The 20,201-nt window shown below is 45.6% G+C and overlaps 2 protein-coding genes across 11 annotated transcripts in view; both read left to right on the top strand.

Moving 5' to 3' along the window:
- Positions 1-6,143, top strand: part of LOC119033364 (regulating synaptic membrane exocytosis protein 1-like) — an 84,638-nt gene extending 78,495 nt beyond the window's left edge. For 8 of the 9 annotated variants that reach the window (XM_037123357.1, XM_037123358.1, XM_037123359.1 and 5 more), the window contains 6 exons: positions 937-969; positions 2,103-2,268; positions 2,510-2,622; positions 2,830-2,931; positions 3,114-3,253; positions 3,623-6,143. In XM_037123357.1, the coding sequence (XP_036979252.1) occupies positions 937-969; positions 2,103-2,268; positions 2,510-2,622; positions 2,830-2,931; positions 3,114-3,253; positions 3,623-3,841 (773 nt within the window). In that variant the 3' untranslated portion in view covers positions 3,842-6,143. The remainder of the gene's footprint in view (positions 1-936; positions 970-2,102; positions 2,269-2,509; positions 2,623-2,829; positions 2,932-3,113; positions 3,254-3,622) is intronic. The other variant, XM_037123364.1, reaches the window with a different exon arrangement.
- Positions 6,144-19,013: 12,870 nt separating this feature from the next.
- The window catches only part of bcl11aa (BAF chromatin remodeling complex subunit BCL11A a), a 54,677-nt gene continuing 53,489 nt past the window's right edge, over positions 19,014-20,201 (top strand). For both annotated transcript variants that reach the window (XM_037124412.1, XM_037124413.1), the window contains exon 1: positions 19,014-19,351. In XM_037124412.1, the coding sequence (XP_036980307.1) occupies positions 19,297-19,351 (55 nt within the window). In that variant the 5' untranslated portion in view covers positions 19,014-19,296. The remainder of the gene's footprint in view (positions 19,352-20,201) is intronic.

A 20,201-nucleotide genomic window follows, 5' to 3' on the forward strand; every position in this document is an offset into this window, starting at 1 on the left:
CAAGTTGTGTAAATAGCAATGTACTTGGACTTGTGAAATTAGGTGTGGTCTGGTGCACTGATGGCAAATTGCTATCTCGAGGCAGCAGAAGCATCAGCACCACAGACCAACAAAATTTACTCTAAAGTCAAAGGCGCAGCCTGTTGCCCGCTATTTACGTGACACCTTGATGCTTCACCTGGCTCTTAAAGGGGATGGCAGATGACACTAACATAACAGACACTCAGATTTATGTGTGATTAGTATATGAAACATTTAATGCCTGGAAGTTAAGTCTTCACATAGACCACATTTTGCTGAGCACCGCATTATGACTTTGGAGAAATACTTTCACATTATTCAGTATCGACTGTCTTTCAAACTACAAATGATCAGAATGATCACACAGCTCTGTGTAATGTGACATGTTGATGATGTGACCATAAGAAGACATCTTATAAGACATTCAGAACAAACATCACCCAGTGACTCCACAGGGTACCTTTTCAATGTTATAGTCATTTCTCTAAAAGCTAAATGTGGACAGAGGCTCAGGCCCTGATTACAGTTGCAGCCACAGTTTCATTTCCATAGACAACAGAACTAAAGCTTCCCTGAATCTTGCAGAGATGGTGCAGTTGCATGCTGTTGAAATGTAAACCAATGTTTGTCATGGGTACATTTATTTATGGATTTTATGTGTCTTTATCTGTACACACACACACACACACACACACACACACACACACACACACACACACACACACACACACACACACACACACACACACACACACACACACACACACACACTTGTAACTTCATGCAGATGGACATCTTTTAGGTCACTAACACTGTAAGACATTCATATAATTCTACCAGTGTATCCAGTGTTTCTGTTGTTTCTGATATTGTTGTTGTTTATTGGCTTTGTTGTTGTTATGTGTGTAATTTCAGAGGCGGCGGGTAAGGCGGCGGACAGACAGAAAGGTAAAGCAGTAGTTAGACAGACAGACAGACAGACAGACAGTTTTTAAAACAGGGATAGATGTGCACTGCATGGTATTATATAATATGGCAGGAAATATTGTATCTTCAGAGGCTTAATACAGCATATAGCAGCTGTGGAGTTATAACCTCTCAGATGTTTTTTTATTTAGAGTTAAGGATGTTTAAGAAGAATAACCAATAAAGCATCAGTGTTAAGTTTTATGAGAGACAGATATAACAGGCTGAACTCAGATAGACCAGGAGTCACAGAGAGAGAATTATTGCAGGTGAGAGTTGTAGTGTAGCTCTGTTAGACAGACTCAGGCTCCATGCACCTCCAGCCTTTCCTATGCTCTGTCTCCGGCACGCTTCCTTACTCCACCCTCTCCTGTCACCATTGTGTTAAAAAGGCTGGTTCGGCTCCACAAGAAGCCTGGCTGAGACAAAATTATTGTTCTCAACCATGCTGTACATGCCAAATCTGTCATTTAACTTTCAAGAAGAATGTAGATCTGATATTTTTATGCCATTACCTGAAACACAGGTATTATTTTTTTTTCGGTGGAGACCAGCAGGCTTTTAAAAGAGAGCTGAACCCCTCCTTTAAGTCTCAATGTATGATTTCTTCAACCCTCCCTTTACCCACACATCCTTGCCAAACATTCAAGATTGGGCAGACTGCCTAAGCCATGTCATCTTCCTGCAGTGACCTCATCACCTAAAAAGAAAAAAGAAAATAGATCATTTATATTTTCCAATGATCGTATGTGAAACCTCGTTCATTCATGCTGAAGATGGCCATGCATATATCCTGTACAGAAGCTGGGGTTTGGGATGTTGGTGAGGTCACTGTGGAGTAGTAATTTGCATGGGATGACCTGTAAATTGATAAACATCAGCATATAGTTATCAGGCTTGTCAGAGTTACTACCTTGAATTGAACTGATGCAAAGGGTATGACAGGAAAAATCATCTAGAGCCTGCCTAGTATAATATTCAATTCAAATGCAGGTCCACCTTTGAGTTTTGGGTCGGCATGACATGAGATGCCTGATAGCTGATAACAGCAGTGGTTAAAATAACGTCTGCAAAAGTCCAGTTGTGGAAGACCTAATTCTCTGTCTTTGCGTCAGAAGCTTCTGCAGGTAAGAAGGTGGGCAAGGCCGGGAGCAGCAGCATCCAGAGGAGCGTGGAGACGGGCATGGCCGTGGAGTACCCACGGGGAGGGTCGGCCATGAACCGACAGGCCAGCAGAGAGTCGACTGACGGCAGCATGAACAGCTACAGCTCTGAGGGGAAGTACGTACACACTTCACGCACGGATGTGAACGCACGATGCATGTTGTGTGGACTGTATATGCGGTGTAGGTCGAAGTGAAAGCGTCTTGGGATGATTGCAGATCAAACAATACAGTACAGGTGTACAGGTGAAAATGTAAGCAGGTGAATTACCTGCTGGAGATCACTGCAGCACTTTTAAAGACCTAACAACTGAGCGCCGTAACCAAGGGTCACTTATGCAAATACGTGTGTGTGTCAGTCTGATCTTCTCAGGTATGCGGTTGGGTGCCGACAGTCAGTTCAGTGACTTCCTGGATGGTTTAGGCCCCGGTCAGCTGGTTGGCAGGCAAACACTGGCAACACCTGCCATGGGTGAGTGATGGCTCCATCGAATCCACTGCCCATCAGACACCCCCAAATACTTGTTCTTAAACAAACTGCAAACATGAGACTCTATGTTCCTCTGAAAATAGAAGCACACCAGTGGATTTCACCTTCATGGGAAGAATGAAGAATCTAAAAGTTTGCAGCTGATCATTTTGCATAAATGCGGTTTGCATTTGTCTCCTTTCCATACAGGCGATGTTCAGATCGGTCTGATGGATAAGAAAGGCCAGCTGGAGGTCGAGGTGATCAGGGCACGAGGCCTTACCCCCAAACCAGGCTCCAAATCCCTCCCAGGTAACACACATGCACACTTTGAATACAGCACTTGTGCCTGATGATGCTCGAGTGTCAATCTCAAACACACGCACAATCCAACAAACCTATTCCCTCCTGCTTCTTCTGCTTCTTCCTCCTCCTCCGACCATTCTCTCTGTCTCTCTTCTTGCTCCCTCCTAACCCCATCCCTCCATCACCAGCTCCCTATGTCAAGGTGTATTTGCTGGATAATGGAACTTGTAAAGCCAAAAAGAAAACCAAGATTGCACGAAAGACCCTGGAACCACTCTACCAGCAGCACCTGCTCTTTGATGAGAGTCCCCAGGGCAAGGTGCTTCAGGTAATACCTGAGTGTGTGTTGCAGCATGGTGTACATAGTTACCTGTACCAGCCAATCTCTGCCCCCATCGCTTGTTCCTATATGTAAGTGTGAGGCTAGGATCACAGTGTTACATACATGTTTACTTCAAGATAGCATGAAACATTGTTATGACGTAGCTTTATTGGCAGTTAGCACCTACATTATGTCTGACAAGTCCTTGCAAACCCAAGATTTGTATTCACCACATTTGGTCAACTGAAGAGTGGCGCCAGATCACACAAAATGTCAGTTTCTACATAACGTTGCTTTAAGAGACTATTCATGAACATATTGGTAATGTGTATTCTCTTACCCAGTTTAACTCATGTCTCTTATTCTCTCCGCTAGGTGATAGTATGGGGCGACTATGGACGATTGGACCACAAATGTTTCATGGGTGTAGCACAGATCCTATTGGAGGACCTGGACCTCTCAAGCACGGTGATTGGCTGGTACAAACTGTTTCCGCCATCCTCATTGGTGGACCCTACATTAGCTCCGCTCACGCGGCTTGCGTCTCAGACGTCATTGGACAGCTCAGGACCGCCACCGGGCGTTCGGTCCTAGTGACCGATTGGCGACAGCAAAGCCCTCAATATCCCTTAAACGACAAAATAATGGACCACAGCTACTGGACCAGAACTGAGCAGAGGGCGAGAACACGCGCCCGAGGACAACAACGACAAGCCCTCAGTCAACCAGTGAAAAGCCAGACGGAGCAACAGGGAACAAGAGAGAGAAAGAGAGAGAGGGAGAGACAGAACTAGCCAATCAAAGCTTAGCTGGAGTCTGACAATCACGTCTCACACCTTCCTCTTCCTCCTCCGTATGCCTTTTTTGTTTTCTAAGCTTTGCTTTCTTTGTTTTCTCCTCTGAGCTGCAGCAGTGGAGGGTCTCTGTCTGACATTCTTCACCTCTCTCTTCTCATCTTCTTTCTTTCCTTTCTTACTCACTTTCTCATGCAGCCCCTCAGAGCACCCGATCAAAGTGGAATCCTCCACCTAGTAGCCCTCCAGCCAATCAGAGTAGAAGCTTACTGCTAGGCCACAAGGACGGAGTGGTGTGAACAATGTGTCCGAGGGAGTGAGTTGAAACTGAGGCAGCTACATGCGGCTGTCCCGTCACATAGAGGTTGGCTGTTGTCTCTGCCGGTGTTACCGTGGTAATAGTATCGTCAAGAATGAGCATGAGGCGCAGCGGTCTGGCACGCTCCAGTTACCTCTGCAGGTGAAGGGGAACCTGCACATGCGCGTGCACATTCTTAGCCTTGTTGTGATGTATGAAAGCAAGCACAAGAGAGGCTCGACTCCTTCAGTCAGATGGAGGCAAACGAAAGCTTTGCTCTCGGTCCTAACAAGGAGAAAAGAAAATAGAGGCCAAATTGACTATTTGCTTCTTTTTTTTTCCTATCTTTTTTTTTTCATTTGGACTCATTTTTTCTGTCTTTGTTTTGCCCAGAGTTCAGAATGGTACCACAAGGTGCAAGACTCCCTCTGTGTACGTGTATGTTCGGTTTTCGAGCGATTGGTGCGCCGACAATAAAAAGGTCAGGTCACGTTCGCCCGAAACACCTGTAGCCCAGCCCTCGCCCACCCAACCCCCCGGTCTCCTCCCCTTCCCTTCCCCTCAAACTCCCCCTGTAGGAGGGAGCAGCATGACTCGGGGACGCCCCGGCCCCAAGCTGCATGCACGTTTCTTTCGTTTTTCCGTTTGTTTCGTTTTTTGTTTTGTTCTCTACTTTTTTGTAAGATAGAAGACGAGACAAATTAACGAACAATTCTCAAAAAAACAAAAACAGAAAAAAAGACTAGACTATGTGTGTTAGTTCCACATACTTTTAGGCCAGCTTGTATGTTGCATGTTCTTGTACAGTTTGCTCGTACTGAATATGAATACAAACCGAGAAAAGCCAAGCCATCCCCGCCCCCTAACAGGAGCGGACCAATAGGGGGGGATCAAACTCCACCCAGGCCACGCCTACCACTCTGGGTCTAAATATACATATTAGGAAGTCTCCGGAAAAAAAAAAGTCTCTTCGTTTCAGTTTATTTTGAACCCTTTGAAACAACAGTGCTGTTCTGTAGTACTGAGCATACTCAAGCCCCTGACGTATCTGAGGGTGTAGGTGTCTAAACTGTAGTTTAACACAGTCGGGGCTAGAGACAAAGATAGAGAATGTGTGTATAACAGCTAAATGTATATGAAGTATCATTATGAGTTTGACAGAAATTATAAAGATATAGATATATGAATATAAAAAGAGTGTATCTGACTGCACACCCGTCACCAACACACACATGCACACCTTGTACATACAAACCAGGATGAGCAGCTTGAACTTAAGTTATGAACAAAACAAAAACATCGCTGACACACAAACATTCCTGGTCTTGTTGAAGGGAGTTTGCGTCCTGTGGATGTGCTCAAGCCGCTGAGCGGCACTGAGCCACAAGGGGGCGCTAATAGGCCTTTATTTTTGTCCCAGTTGCAGAAAAACAAGCAGAACCAATTGGAACAAAGTTTACTTTCTTCTCCTCAAATCCCCTCTCCCCTGTTTATTACTATTGGTTTGGACTGGACTTCTAAAGCCAATGAGAAATCTGATTTTGCAGACATATTTTGCGGATGTTTCTGTTGAAACCCTTGGCGGTGTGGCCGACTGCCCTTTCCTTTGTCAGTATTACTCCAGGAATACTGATTGTTTACAGCCCATGGCTCCCCACTCCCAAACCACGATTTTAGACGAAAGACTAAGTATTCACTGCAACAGTTCTTGTTTGTATAACAGATGTGGCTCTACTGATGTGTATGTTTTATATTCAAGAGTTCATTTTTATTATTTACAAATAAAAGACTGTGTGGAAGAAGATCCTGGCTTTTGGAACCGAGTGGTCTCAAATTATTCTGAGGAGCCTCATTTCACATGGTGAATGTCGCGGTGATGACTAATATTTCACTGGCGCACACACACACACAGAAAGCTGAATACAAAGTAAACCTTTTATCATTATATTAAATGCACTTGTAATATTCCATCTTTTCCTGGAACCATCTATTTCATGACCAACAGATGAAGAGAGACAAGAAAAGAGCTGCTGTAGAGAGAAGGTTTGTAAAAAATAATAATAATAATCAAATCTGTTAAAACATTCTGTCTTTACGTCTTGGGTCCACAGGATCAGCCTGCTAGGGGGCCCTGGGGTGGGGGGGGGGGACTTGTTATTGGGTTATTGGGCCCCTACTAGCTCGGGCTTTGTTATTTTCCCAGACACCAACTTGTCCCTAAAGCTGAAATCATCATGATTTTACAGATTCCGTGACATAAAATTAATCAGCAACAATAATGACAATGGTTTTCACAGCACTTTCTGACCTCGAATCTAATATCTCAGGGTTTTGGATTGACAGTCTGACAAAACACGACAGTTGAATGTTAACTTTGACTTCGAGGCGTTTTAATATGCATTGCTAAGCTATTTTCTATAACATTCTTATTCATGTTCTTACAATTCTATGGGTAACATTGTTTTAGACAAGATAAATCTTTATATGCACACTATTGTGCATATACACTATTACTCCTCAGGCTACTACTACCCCCATGTGGAGAGAATGAGGATAACATTTAATTTGAAATACAGTGATAAACTGTTTATTTCACTTTATATATTTATTTATTTATATTTTTATATATGCTATGCCCCATACTATCACCTAGCGGAGACTCCCATTTCTTGACACCCCCCCACAAAAAAACAAGAGGTTAAGTACACAGCTAACTGGCCCTTAGTTTTGTTACATATGCTGCAAACTAACATAGGAGTGTAATATAAAGTATCTCATGGTCCACCGAGCTATAACAAAACTAGTTGTAATCTCATGTACTGTAGGACTGGCAGGAGTATTCATACTTACAGAAACTAATGTGCAAAGTGTCTTTTTTCTACGGTGCTTTAATGAGAGAATATCAGAACCTGAAGCGGAGATAAACAGTTGGATTCCATCTTCCTGCAGATAGAGTCAACTGGAATTTGTCATTTCGACATACTTTGTTCAGGGTAGCTGATTTGGGCTCATCAGTTACTGCATCATCAGCTCAGGAAGTCAGGAATCAGACTTTTGACCTAATCATTTAATCAAACATCATTATTTAGTCATGCAATCCAGAAGAAAAAAAAATGCAGCTGAGGATACATGATGAAAGGGAAAATCACTAAAATTGTATGATGTGTGATTTGAATGTCTGGCAGTCCAAATTAGAATATTTCTTTCCAGTGTTGTCACCTGCTGGTAGAACTGCTTGCCTGACAAAAACCACTGTGTAAATGTAAGGGTCACTTTTATTTCTAAGCCCCAGGTGGTTGTATTGTTCTTTTCCTTAGTGCAGATGACTCACCACATTTGGGCATTAACCATGAACCCAGTGATAAAGCTTTTAATGCTAGTGCTTTTCTACCTCGGCTCTTATTCAACTGTCGCACTCACTCAGCGATGAAAGCAAGTCACTGGTCTGGACATCAGGAACAACCTGAGGTTCAGGGTCTTGACTTGAAGAGGTGAGGAACAAACCACAGAGCCAAACAGCACACAGCAGGGAACAGCTGAATCTTTTTGGAGCCATCCACAGAATAACAACATATAATGCTTTTGGGGTTTTTGCCTTTCCTGTATTGTGTAATGGAGCATTTTTGTGCATGATTAAAGTGACAAAACCCAAAGTTATTGCCAAAGGCAGTTACTCTCACCCACAGAAAACACTGCTCCTGCACTGCCTGAAACACCTGCTTTGTCGAACCTTGACTCACAAAACTTATGTGAGTCACTATAGAAAAGGCATTATATAAATATATGTTTTATATATTTATTACATTCCAGACAGTCAGCAGACATACAGTTTCTACTGCTGTTGCAGTGTTATTTTAGATCACACTACCTTCGTCAGGATGACCCGCCCTACTCTGCATCTGATTGGCTACATCCTGCCTGTTAAGCAATGCACACGTGCAACTCTCACTAAGGAAAAATAAATGGAGCATTAAACACAGTGCTTAAAGGGGTGCTGCAGCGATGCACCATATCAGAAAGAGACTGGAGATCTCTTGGTACTGCTTTAAATATGTTAACTAATGTGGGATTGTTGCTGATGAACATCTATTTATGGTAAAAGGCAGACAGAAATGTTGTAAAGTCTTATTTGTGATATGTTTACCCACATCAGACTTCCTTCCTCACTCTCTCTGACGTATCCTCTGATATTTACCTGCAAGTTACAGCAAGAGGTGACCAAGTGAAATGCCTTGAAAGAAATGATGGATTTCTCGGGTTTGAACATTACTGGAAACATTCAACAACTCCACTAAATACACTATGTTGTGTAGAAATATTACATACTACTTTAACTTCCAACTTTATTGCCCCAATAGGGGGAAATCCTCCTGAGGCCAGGTGAACCACACATACATGAACATAAGGCATGTAAGAAGAAGATGTATAAAGGTAAAACAAACCACACAAACTCATTTAAAATGTGCTTTATGTCAGACAGCAGGTCTCCAGTCCTTTAACCCTCCTTACAGTGGAGAAACATTTTCACCTCTTCAGTTCCATCTTGTGGTGCCTTGAGTGAACTGAGGTTGTAAATCCAATGGAAGCGTTGAATATCACTGTGATCCCCCTGCCTCCCGCTCACTGTTACCTGAATATGTAAATATAAAATATGACATGAGATACATGGTTGTGTTGGCAAACCACTGGGAGTGTAAAATTAAAGAAATGAATTATTCGCATTGAAGTCAATAAAGTCTAAAAAACAGAATGATCAGTGATGGAGTGTTAAGATTATGTCTGTGATTCTTCAAGCCCACTGTCAAAACACTGGCCCTCAAACTGGGGGCTTGGGGGCTAACAGAGCTACTGGGGGGGGGGGGGGGGTGTTAATGATTAATAAAGATTGGGGGGTGGGAGCTGTTAACTTTATTTCAGACTGAAGGGGCGCCACGCCACAGAAAGTTCAGAATGCAAATCAATTATATGTTAATGTGCATTTATGAGGTTTCTCCTGAGTGGGTACAGTGGATGCAAAAAAAAAGAAGAAGAAAGAATCAAATTGGACTTGCACCCTTCTACGCAGACAATCTGAACCGATGTCATGAAATAGCTGGAAACCACCGAAAAACAACATGGAAAAAAGAAAAGATGATGTTCATCTCTAATCTCCTCTCTCACACCATCTCGTCCAGACCCGGGCTCATCTCTGTGGGTGGACAGAAAAGGTTTGAGGTCATGGTGACATCATTTTTTTTTTACATATATACATGTGTCGATAAGCGACTGAGATCATCTCTCCCCAAGTTTGTCCTGAGTTTACACGACCAGGATCAGACCTCCTCATCTCCTCTGTGAGTGATTTGCTGATGTAGTGTTTGATTTAAAACTGACGCCCATGTTAGCAGTGTCAGCGCTGTCCGGCTCTGAACTGATAAATGATTCCTCCAAAAGAAAAAAAAAGAAAAAAGAAAAAAAAAAAAGCCTGTAAAATCCTGACATGAAAATGAGTGAGATTACTCTCAGTTCCAGTAGACAGTTTAATGTCCCACAGTGATGTTTCAGAGTGACTGTTGTTGTTCCTGGTGGATAAAAACCAATCATGTCAACGTGGACGGGACGTGTCAACTTTCTGTGGCAGGAAAATGGGCCCATCTGACAGAGAAGAGAGAAACGTGAGCTCTGTGTCCGTGCAGTACGTACCTGAACTCACCATTCAAAAAAAGGCTCTCAGTGACTTCCTTCAAATCTCATCTCATCTCATCTCAACTTCTTTTTCGCTTCAACTCAAATATGTATATCATTTCAATGTTTTGCAGTTGATTCTGCTTCCTTGTGATGTATCTGTGAACCACTTTCCAACCGAGGAGCGCCAAAGTTTAGAATTAGTGGTGACCTACAAATATTAACATACGTTAATTTGATATATTCTCAAGTACTGTAACCTCCTCTTGACTTTTTGAATAGGAGACTTATGAGCTGTAGGCTACAGCAGCAGCAGCAGCAGCAGCAGCAGCAGGGTGTTTGTCTCGAGCAGGGCTGCCCCACAGTGTCTGAGGAGCCAAAAAAGGTTAAACGTGGCCCCGCCAGATGTTTCTATTAAAAATAATAATTATGATTATTATTACCATAATACAATTATAATAATGTTTATGTTGTTATATGATAGACCTGTAGGGTGGATAAATTCTTTCTCATAATTTGAACATGGGTTTGTGAGGGAAGTCGGATGATTAGAGGATCCTATTATAACCATACAATAGAACACAATAGAAAACAATACAGCAGGTGTTTGCTTCTGGCCCCAGGTCCACCGTTCAGTCTCAGTTTTAGCTCTCTTAGGGAAAAAAAAAGTTTGGGCCCCAGTGAGATGTGCTGCGTCCTGTTCGTCTCCTGTGATTAGTTGTCATTAATAAAAATCAAACGGGGACGATGTGACTTTACAGTGGGCCACACAGGGTAATGACATGCTGTCAGGCCCTCGCCACGCCGCGTCCCCGCAGATCCAGCGCGTGAAGACAGAAGTTTTCAGGGACGCGGGGCTGCGCGCGGGGCTCGGTCGGTACTTGGTGTCGCCGCTGGTTAACAGGCGCGCTGAAACAGAAGGGTGTCATGTCACATTAGATTTGTTATGTTCCCCCTCTCGGTGTTAATGGTTTGAAAGGCCCCGTGGTTTGACTGCGTGGCAGCGCTTCAGAGCCCATTAGAAAGCCGCTGCCGTCATAGCAGCAGTCATTACCGCAGTATTCCCCCGTCCGGCCCCGCACCGCCCCGCACCGCCGCTTAATCTAATTAGATAGCCGGCCGGGCTCCTGCCTCCCTTTCTTTTCTTTCTTTCCTTTTTTTCGGAGGGGGATTCATTTCATCTATTGATATTCATTAAAAATACACGATTTATCACTGAGCCCCTCTGAGGTGCGGGCCCGCTCACACCGCGGCCCGAAGAAAACCGGCGGAGATTTACTGGATCCGAGTTCATCCGGAGCCGCTGCGGAGGAATTATTGGAGCGCATTAATAATCTCAATCAGTCACACACTGTTTAATGTAACAGCAATTATCTCACGGAGAGCCAGAGAGCGGCTGCCCCTTACTGGCTTTATTAGCGATGTAATAATAATAATAATAATAATAATAATAATAATAATAATAATAATAATAGACCGTTAGACCTTAAATATTGAAAGGAATGTTATAATAATAAGGAAACAAGCTGGGTGTATTTTGACAGATTTGCTCTTCACTGATCTGACCGAAACAAATATATAAGATGAATGAAAGTGTTCCCACCGAAGCTTTTGGAGAAACAACCCTGAGATCTGATTGTCTTTTGATTTAAATCATCTGTTTCATTCCTTTAAAATGGACAACAACGATTGAAAACGCACCCAACGCGTTGATGGTTGTTAAGGATGTCAGGTTCAATTAGTTTAACCTTGTAAACCTTAAAACTGTGTCCGTACACGAATCTCTTACATTTGAATTTGAGAATTATTATGATCTCAAGCAATCATCCGAACAATAATAATAATATTAAGTATAATAAAAAACAACAGAAATGCACCACAGTGTGCTTCCCCCCCTCATCTGCCCCCATTTTTACCAGCAGCTCCGTGTCATCGTCTAACTCCTGAAGTTTGACACATTTTTTTTTGTAACATCGCGGACCGGCTCATCAAATTTTTAACACAAAAAAACAACAACGCAATCCTTTACATCGAGCCCGAGACTCAGCTGGATCCTGCGGGGCCCTCGGCCGGCGGCTTCAGCCTGTGTGGGGCCCCACTTCCACCTCCAACGCGCTCCTACGCCGGCCGCGTTTGGACACTAGGGGGCGCTGGAGTCCGTGTTTGAAGATTGTTGAGGGCATGAAAATCTCTCGATCGCCCAGAACCGGTGGAGCTTCAGATTTTTGACAGGGGGGAGCTTTATCTGTTATATTAGAGATTATAAGGCTATTAGATGAGTTAATTCACTCCAGAAAACAACAGTCCAAACAGCTGGCCCCTGACTGACTCACTGCAAGCGGAGGAAGAACAGAGAAACTTTGTGCAGAGAACAACCCAGGTGCATTCTGATCTTTAAAACGACATGTAACTGACCACCGACCAGACAAATATGTCTGCATCATCATTTATAACACACATCTCGATGTTTGATATCAGGAAATGGCCTTTAATTAGAGATTACTTTGGGATTATTTGTCGGCGTCAGTCAAAGCTCCAACCACCAGTACCCTCTAACCGTGATGCGTTTAAGAACATCTCACCATCTCCAGCACTAATGGGCCCCTCCAGACTGCCTCATCTTCCTTTCCTTTATAGATCCCTATAGCTATAGGCTCCTCTCAGAGCAGAGGGGGAAAAAACACTCCGCCGTCCCATGTGGACCATTCCTCTCCCGTCATTCATCTTCATAACAACCCGTTTAGTGTAAAATTAACAACGACTTAACTACGGCGCCCATAAACACGTCCGTGCATTACGGGCAGATAGATGGATGCGGATTGTGTGGCGTCGAAGGAGAGAGGGGGGGCCGGACCCCCTGTGTGGTCTGTAGCAGGGTGAGCAGCAGAGTGAGAGCTTGTACAGTCGTGTCAGTGGCTGGACTCTCTTGGATAGCTACAGTGTGAACGTGAACATTAGCGCAAAGTTTGGATGGAGTGACTTTAAACTCACCGGTCACATCAAGCGCCACAGAGGAAGGAGGGAATCGTGGTGGTGGTGGTGATGGTGGCGGTGTGTGTGTGAGTGTGTGTGTGTGTGTGTGTGATAATTTGCTCTGTAGCCGTGTAATCCCGCCTGATTTCATCTAATACCACCGGCCCGACGCAACGACGTGCGCGCACATCCCCCGATGTGATAATGGCACGTTGTGAAATCCAGCCCCGCTCCTTTATTGCGAAAAGCTTTAGGGGGTGGAAGGGTGGTGGTGCTGGAGGTGGTGGTGGTGCACGGCGAATGTGTGCGTGCTTATGTGTTGGGATGAAGCGGGCGTGTGTGTGTGTGTATGTGTGTGTAGGGGGGTGTGTGTAGCCTGAAATTCCTCCGCAGAAAGCCAGGGACTAGATTTAAAGGGGATTTGGGGGGGTGACTCCCATCGGAAATAAAACACATGAAGAGCGAAATCCTAGAAAAACTGCATTTTTGTCACAACACCGGATGAATTCGTCCAGAACTGCTTGTAAAAAAAAGAAGAAAAAAAAAGCCTTTATTTGTGTGTTATTCAAGTCGCAAAAAGTACAAACTATCAGTTTAATAACTTCGGTCTGATTGCGGAGCGAACAGGTGCGGGTGAACTGAGTAGAACGGCAACAATTAATCATCGCATTTTCTTGGCATCGCGCTGAATCCATCGAGGATTCACTAAATTGCATAAAACTAATATTAAGTTTGGATCTGATCGCTTCAGCGCCCCGGAAATAAATTTAAAGCGCTGCGTTTTGTTGTGTGTCTCTGATGCGTAATCGAATGTAAATTTAAAGACCCTGTTTTTTTTTTTTTTTTTTTTTTTTGATGGAGCTTATTTTTAAGTCAGCTGCTCGCGCTGATCACAGACCGGAGATCAGATCCTTTAATTAGAAAACAAACAAACAAACAAACAAAAAAACAGGAGGGCCCCATCCACCGCGCCTAGAGCGTATTTGTTGTTGCTTTTTAAATTCTCGTTCTTGAAAACAACGCCGGTCGTGTCGGCTTACGGCCGCGCGTCTTTACGCACGGGTTTGTGAAATTGAGACAAGCAGCGACAAAAGCAGCGGCTTGAGAGAAAGAGGAGGAAATGAAGGTATGAAGAGGAGCGTGTGTGAGAGGGAGGGGTGGTGGTGTGTGCAGGGTGGGGGGTGCACAGGGATTGGAGCTGATTTATCTCAGGAGCCCCCCTCCCCCCCTCCCCCTCCGGTCATTTCCATATATTGAAATGCGCCCCCAGTCACTCAATTTCCCCGGAGCTGTCGTGCGTGCAGGGGAAGGCGCGCAATGTGACCACCGGCGCTCTGATGCCATGCGAGCCCCTCTCCGGCTCTTTTTTCACGCTCCTTACAAAAGCTGAAATTCTCCCAACTCCTCGTTTTTTTCTTTTCTTTTCTTTCTTTTTTTTTTTTTTTTTTACGGAGCAGCATCAAAGTGCGCCGCTGTCCATTCACTCCGGGCACACATAAGAACACATCGGCTGATGAAGGTTGTAACCACCTTAACAAGCGAATAAAAGTGCTGAATGTGAGGAATAAAGTTAAAGATGGCACAGTGTGGCCTACATATGGCGCGGGGAATACACTGCTGTATCACTTTTATCTGAACACACACCTGGATGCGGCCCCGCGGCTTTCCACATTAACTCCGGGTTATAATCTCCAGTCTGTTTTTTTTTTTTTTTTTTTTTTTTTTTTTAAATGAAGAAATAAAAGATTAAATGTGAGATACATATCCATGCGCGCACACACACGAACATGCAGCAGAGCCCTCCCTGCGGAGTGCCGCCGCACCTCCACGGCATTAAACATGCAGCCTGACTGATGTATGACGGAACCGGCGACGCGCTTCCATTTACATATAGAGATTCCCCCGCGCGCTGCCTCAGTCCGAGCAGCTCTGCGGGCTTTGATCAATGTCCCGCCTTGACTTGGTGTGTGTGTATGTGTGTGTGTAAAGTCAGAGGAGGAGGAGGAGGAGGAGGAGATGGGAGGAAGAGAAAAAGGAAAAACACTCTTTGTTGCCAACAGATGGAGCGGGGTGTAGGGAGAGGTCAAGGTTAGTGCTCTCGGATGTGTGTGTGGGGGGTGTGAAACGAGGGCCCCTTTTAAGGGTGGGCACCAATTGGGGATAACACGGGCTCCATTAAAATCAGGAGGACACGTTGTTGTTGTTTTTTTTATATTTTTTTTTGCCTGATAGATGAGCTGCGGGCCCGGATTCTCACACTTGTGCGTGGAGAGGCGTCAGTTGTTGCTCCACTTCGTGCGTAAAGGGTTCCTGAAGGGTGCAGAGGAAGTTTCGGTGCCAAAGTACGCAAAGGATTGAAATTAAGCCACTTTCACATGCTGCCAGTAGCTGATTAGTCATAAAAACCTGATATCAAACACTAGATATGAAGTCTGCGCTTCTCCCTGCATGGTTTTTATTTCTTAATTTTTTGACTCCGCTCAGAACACTCCGCCGTGTCATCCAGCCTGTAAAGGCTTCTCCTGTTACAGGATCAGATTGAGCGGGTACGATGGCCGCCTGTCGCCATCAAGACAGCAAAAGGCCACTACGGACACCCGATGCCCGGGAAAGAGAGCTAAAATCCTCCCGTTTATCCCCAATTACGCTCTTTAATTTGAGGCATCATCTTTCAAAGGTGCAGCTATGAAGCCGAAGCTTTTTCTCTTCACACTAACTGCGCGTTACGGTTCCGTCTTTGGAATCATTGACACATATTTATTTATTTATTTATTCTTATCAGGCCACACGGTCGCGGAGGGGGAGTGTAGCCTCTCCATCACTGACATAGCAATGAGTTTTTTGGGGGGTGAAATGGAGCGCCCAGGTTGGTTTACATCCACTTGACGAAAGCATTTCGAAATCAAACTGAATCCAATTCCGATAACTTCCACCTCAATCTCAAATGTGCCAAAATGAGGCAAACACAGAAAAGCAATACACACAAAAAAAAAACCCTGCCCGTGCCTCTCCGATCCGCCTTGACGCTGAACAATACAGATCTCATTTTAGATCGATTCTCTGAAAACTCAAGACCGACGCGCTTGTTGTCAGCAATACCGTAATCATTCAGTTAAAAAAACAACAAAAAAACTCTGTAATCTCACACCCTATACCTCGGATAGATTCTTTAAATAGAAAAGAATGAAGAGGGACGATAATAAAACTATAATTGTCGATGGGAAATTCTACAGATTAGGAGAAATAATCCACAAATCTGTCAGATTAATCGCCCTAAACTGGCTTCATGATTAAACATACATCGAACGAATCAAGTATTAAAGTGTCTCTTCCTTTAGATCTCACACTCTTTTTCTTTTTTTGTTTAACATGACATTGTGATTATAATTCAGTCAGAAACATCTCCTCCGCGCGCTTTAAAACCTGCCTGAACTCAGACGCACGGCCACAATCGGGATAATCACCCCGTGCGGGATAATCGTCGTGCACGGGCGCGCGCGCACACACACATGCACACTCACACAACACACACCGGTCCGTCTAATAAGCCATGCGGCGAGTTGCAACCTGCAAAATATTTCACTCACTGGTCATGCATTTTTTCCCCCTTGACGTTGAACCTCCTCCTCCTCCTCCTCCTCCGGCTCCTCTCTCTCTCTCTCTCTCTCTCTCTCTCTCTCTCTCTCTCTCTCCCATCACCTCCTCCTTCCTCCTCCTCCTCCTCCTCCTCCTCTTACTGTCTTCCTCCCTCCACCACCCCCACCCCCTCGGTATTAAGTGCGCGTCCTCTTCGGTCAGTGCGCGTAGCTCCAGGTCTCCGAAGCACCACTGGAGTCGCCGCCGCCGCCGCCGCCGCTGCTGCTGCTCCCGCTCCGGGGCTTCTTCTCCGGAGACACCGCCGCCGCTTCTTCCCCTTCATCATCTTCTTCTTCCTCTGCCGCCGCTTTCAGAGCGAATCTCTCCGTCCTCTCCTTCCGTACCATCCGTTCCTTCTCTCCCTTTGCGTCCAAAAACAGCACCGGGCTCCACTTCTTCTCATGTTTTTGGTTGCGGCGCGGTGTCTTCCCCTCCAGCTCTGGTATCTGTCTTCCAAAGCCCGCATCGCGTACGAGATGCGCGGCGCCTTCGCCGTTTTAAGCCCCGCGTCTTATATTACCAAACCCCCTTTATTACAAGAGTATTTACAATCTCTTCCCCCTCCTCTTCTTCTTCTTCTTCCTCCTCCTTCTCCTCCTCTCCACACTCCCTCCCACCTCACCACCACCACCACCACCACCAACAGCTCCACCAACACACACCCTCCCCTGTGCCGTATGCAGCTCGAACCTGAGGCACATCTGAAAGTTATTACACGGGGCGCTTATGTGCCCGCTCGCACTCCCACGGTCTGCGCGGGGCTGCAGTGTGGATTACACGCAGACAGATAGAGACCAGCAGGCAGAGGGGCACCGGACCCTATAGTGCCCCCTCTCACTTACACACCCCATACTGTACATCTTCAGCGGCGCAGACAGCCCCACAGTAAAAATGGATGCATTCTGATTTATGGCACCAACGCTCACGTTGAAGTGACCCCGGACATCACGTTCCGATGCCAATTTCTCTAGTTTCTTAGAATTTAAATGAATATTGCCAACATTTAAAACTTTTTCATTAGGTTGAAGTCAAAATCGCTATTTTTTAAAATGGAGTTTGGTGGAAAATGTGAGCTGTTTAATGGTTTCAGAGCACATTCCTGCCCCCTTTATCTGGTATGAGCATAATAATAGTGAATGAACGCGACTGTGTGGTACAGTCTATGTCATGGTCATAACACATCACAACACAACATATACATGCTTTGACAGGAAACTGTCTTTAGACCTTTTCTTCTTTATCTTCTTTTTTATTGTAAAAAAGTGACATGATGTAAACCAACACAAGCTATAAATCATTCTTTGTTTTACGGGGCCGGGATTTGATTATCACCTGGAAGCAGAGCACCACAGAGCGCTCTGTGTATGTAAAAAGCATATGCGGAGCCACCCAGGTTATAGCCTGTGCCTGTGTATCTGTTGGCAGTTCAACCTGTTCGTCCTGTTCGCTGCGACCGGAGACTTTTTCCGCGCTCGCCGTGTCATTTCGACACGCGCGCGCCTCTCTCTCTCTCTCTCTCTCTCTCTCTCTCTCTCTAGCCTTTACGTGAACGCGCTTTAAAGATGCGCGTCCAGGTGAACTTGCGGCCGGCACCAAGCGCAATTTTCCTTCTTCCCCACCGAAACTGTGGCCACCGAATGCGACAGACTTTGTTCACACACGCACACACACACACACACACACACACACACACACACACACACACACACACACACACACACACACACACACTCGCTCTTGCTCTCTTTCTCTCTCTCACACACGCTCACACACTCCTCCGCTCAGTAGTATATGCAGCAGTATTATATCCGCCCCCTCCAGTGAGCTCCTGTCCGCGGCTTCCCTTGCCCTGTTTTGCGTCCACCTCTCTCTCTCTCTCTCTCTCTCTCTCTCTCTCTGCATATTGCTTTCATTAGACATCTCTGCCTCTCTCTGTCACCCGCGCGCGCGCGCGCGCACACACACACACACACACACACACACACACACACACACAAAATCACACACTCCTCCCTCCCCTCCCTCCAAGTGCCTCTAGTCCGGCCCCCCTGATCTCTGTGTCCATTGGCTTCCACTGGGTCTATTTCTCATGTCCAGCCCCCCCCCTCCCTCCCTCCTCCCTCGCTCTTCTCCTCTCCCCCCCCTCCCTCTAATGACCGTCCATTGGTGTTGTTATTGCGCGTCCCGTCCGTCCCTCCTCCCACTCCCACTCCCACTCGGGTGCCTCGGCCCTGCCCATGTTTTTGTATGTCGGGTGTCCGTCCATCGCCTGACGTTCAAGTTCGCCGGGAACGTCACGTCCGTGCACTTGAACTTGCACAGCTCAGAGGGGGGGCGGGGGGAGGGGGGGGGGGGGGGTTGAGGGGCGGGGTGGTGGGGGGGAGGGGGGGCTTTTGCCATTTTTTCCATCTCTCTCCCCTTCTCTCTCTCTCCATCTACCTCTCTCTCACTCTCTCTCTCTTTTTTCTCTGCTCTCCTTTCTCAAAAAAGCCATGACGGCGATCCCGCGATCCATCTTCGCCTCCGCGCCATCTTTGTATTATTTCTAATTTATTTTATTTTTTTTTTCTCTTGTGGATGTCAAAGGCGTTGGATGAAGATATTTTTTGCCCCACCGGAGTCTCCTCTCTAACCCCGGCTCTCCCCGATGTGATCCGCGCTGAACGCCGCCGCCTCCAGCCACCATGTCTCGCCGCAAGCAAGGCAAACCCCAGCACTTAAGCAAACGGGATTTTTCGCGTAAGTAAAGATGCAAAAAGAAAGAAAAAATGTCACTTCTGGCTCCCCTTTGAAAGCGTTCAGCAAAGGTTTGGGGGGGAAAAGGCAGCAGAGCAGGAGCCTGTGGACAACCAGACGCACCGCTCGGACCCGCGGTCAACTGGACTTAACAGCGTGGAGAAAAAGTGCGACACCTCCGTGCGTAAAAAGCCGCTCGGAGATCCCCAAAAGCCCGACAGAGAGCAAAAAGTTTTGTGTGTCGATTTGCGGCCGTCACTGCTTCTCTGTTACACGGCGAGAACGTGCTTTCATTGGCTGGTAGATGCACTCGCTGTGGCTCCGGTGCCCTCACGGTCGCTCCGGTCAGTGGAAAAACGCGCAGGGCTCCCCGGTAGCAGAGCGCGTCCTCTCCGCGGAGCTCCGTGGAGAAATCAACCCGTCGGAATATCGCTGTGCTGATAAGCTCTGCGGGGCAGGTTTCTCATCTGCTCCTCTCTCATTCTATTTTTGGATTATTTTCAGGTGAAAAAAACAAACAAAAAACAAAAAGCAAAAAAACTTGGAGGTGGATTTTTTGGATCGAGGGGGGGAAAAAAAAAAATCTCGTGTCTGACTGTTTACAACTGCCTCCCTTCGTCAGCAGCTCGGCAGCGGAGACAACGCAAATCGATTTATTTTTACCCACCTTACAAAAAAAAAAAAGAAAAAAAAAAAAGAAAAGAAAGAAAAGAAAAGAAAAAAGAAAAAACAGCCTAATGCCTCTTATCTAAAGGCTGTTTATTGATGTTGAGTTTAGATGAGAAGCTTTTCCTTCCTATAACACCCCAGCAGAGCCGCTGCAGCTCAGAGTTGCAAGTGAGAAACACAGCAA

Source organism: Acanthopagrus latus, chromosome 15 (assembly GCF_904848185.1).
Source record: "Acanthopagrus latus isolate v.2019 chromosome 15, fAcaLat1.1, whole genome shotgun sequence".
NCBI lineage: Eukaryota > Metazoa > Chordata > Actinopteri > Spariformes > Sparidae > Acanthopagrus > Acanthopagrus latus.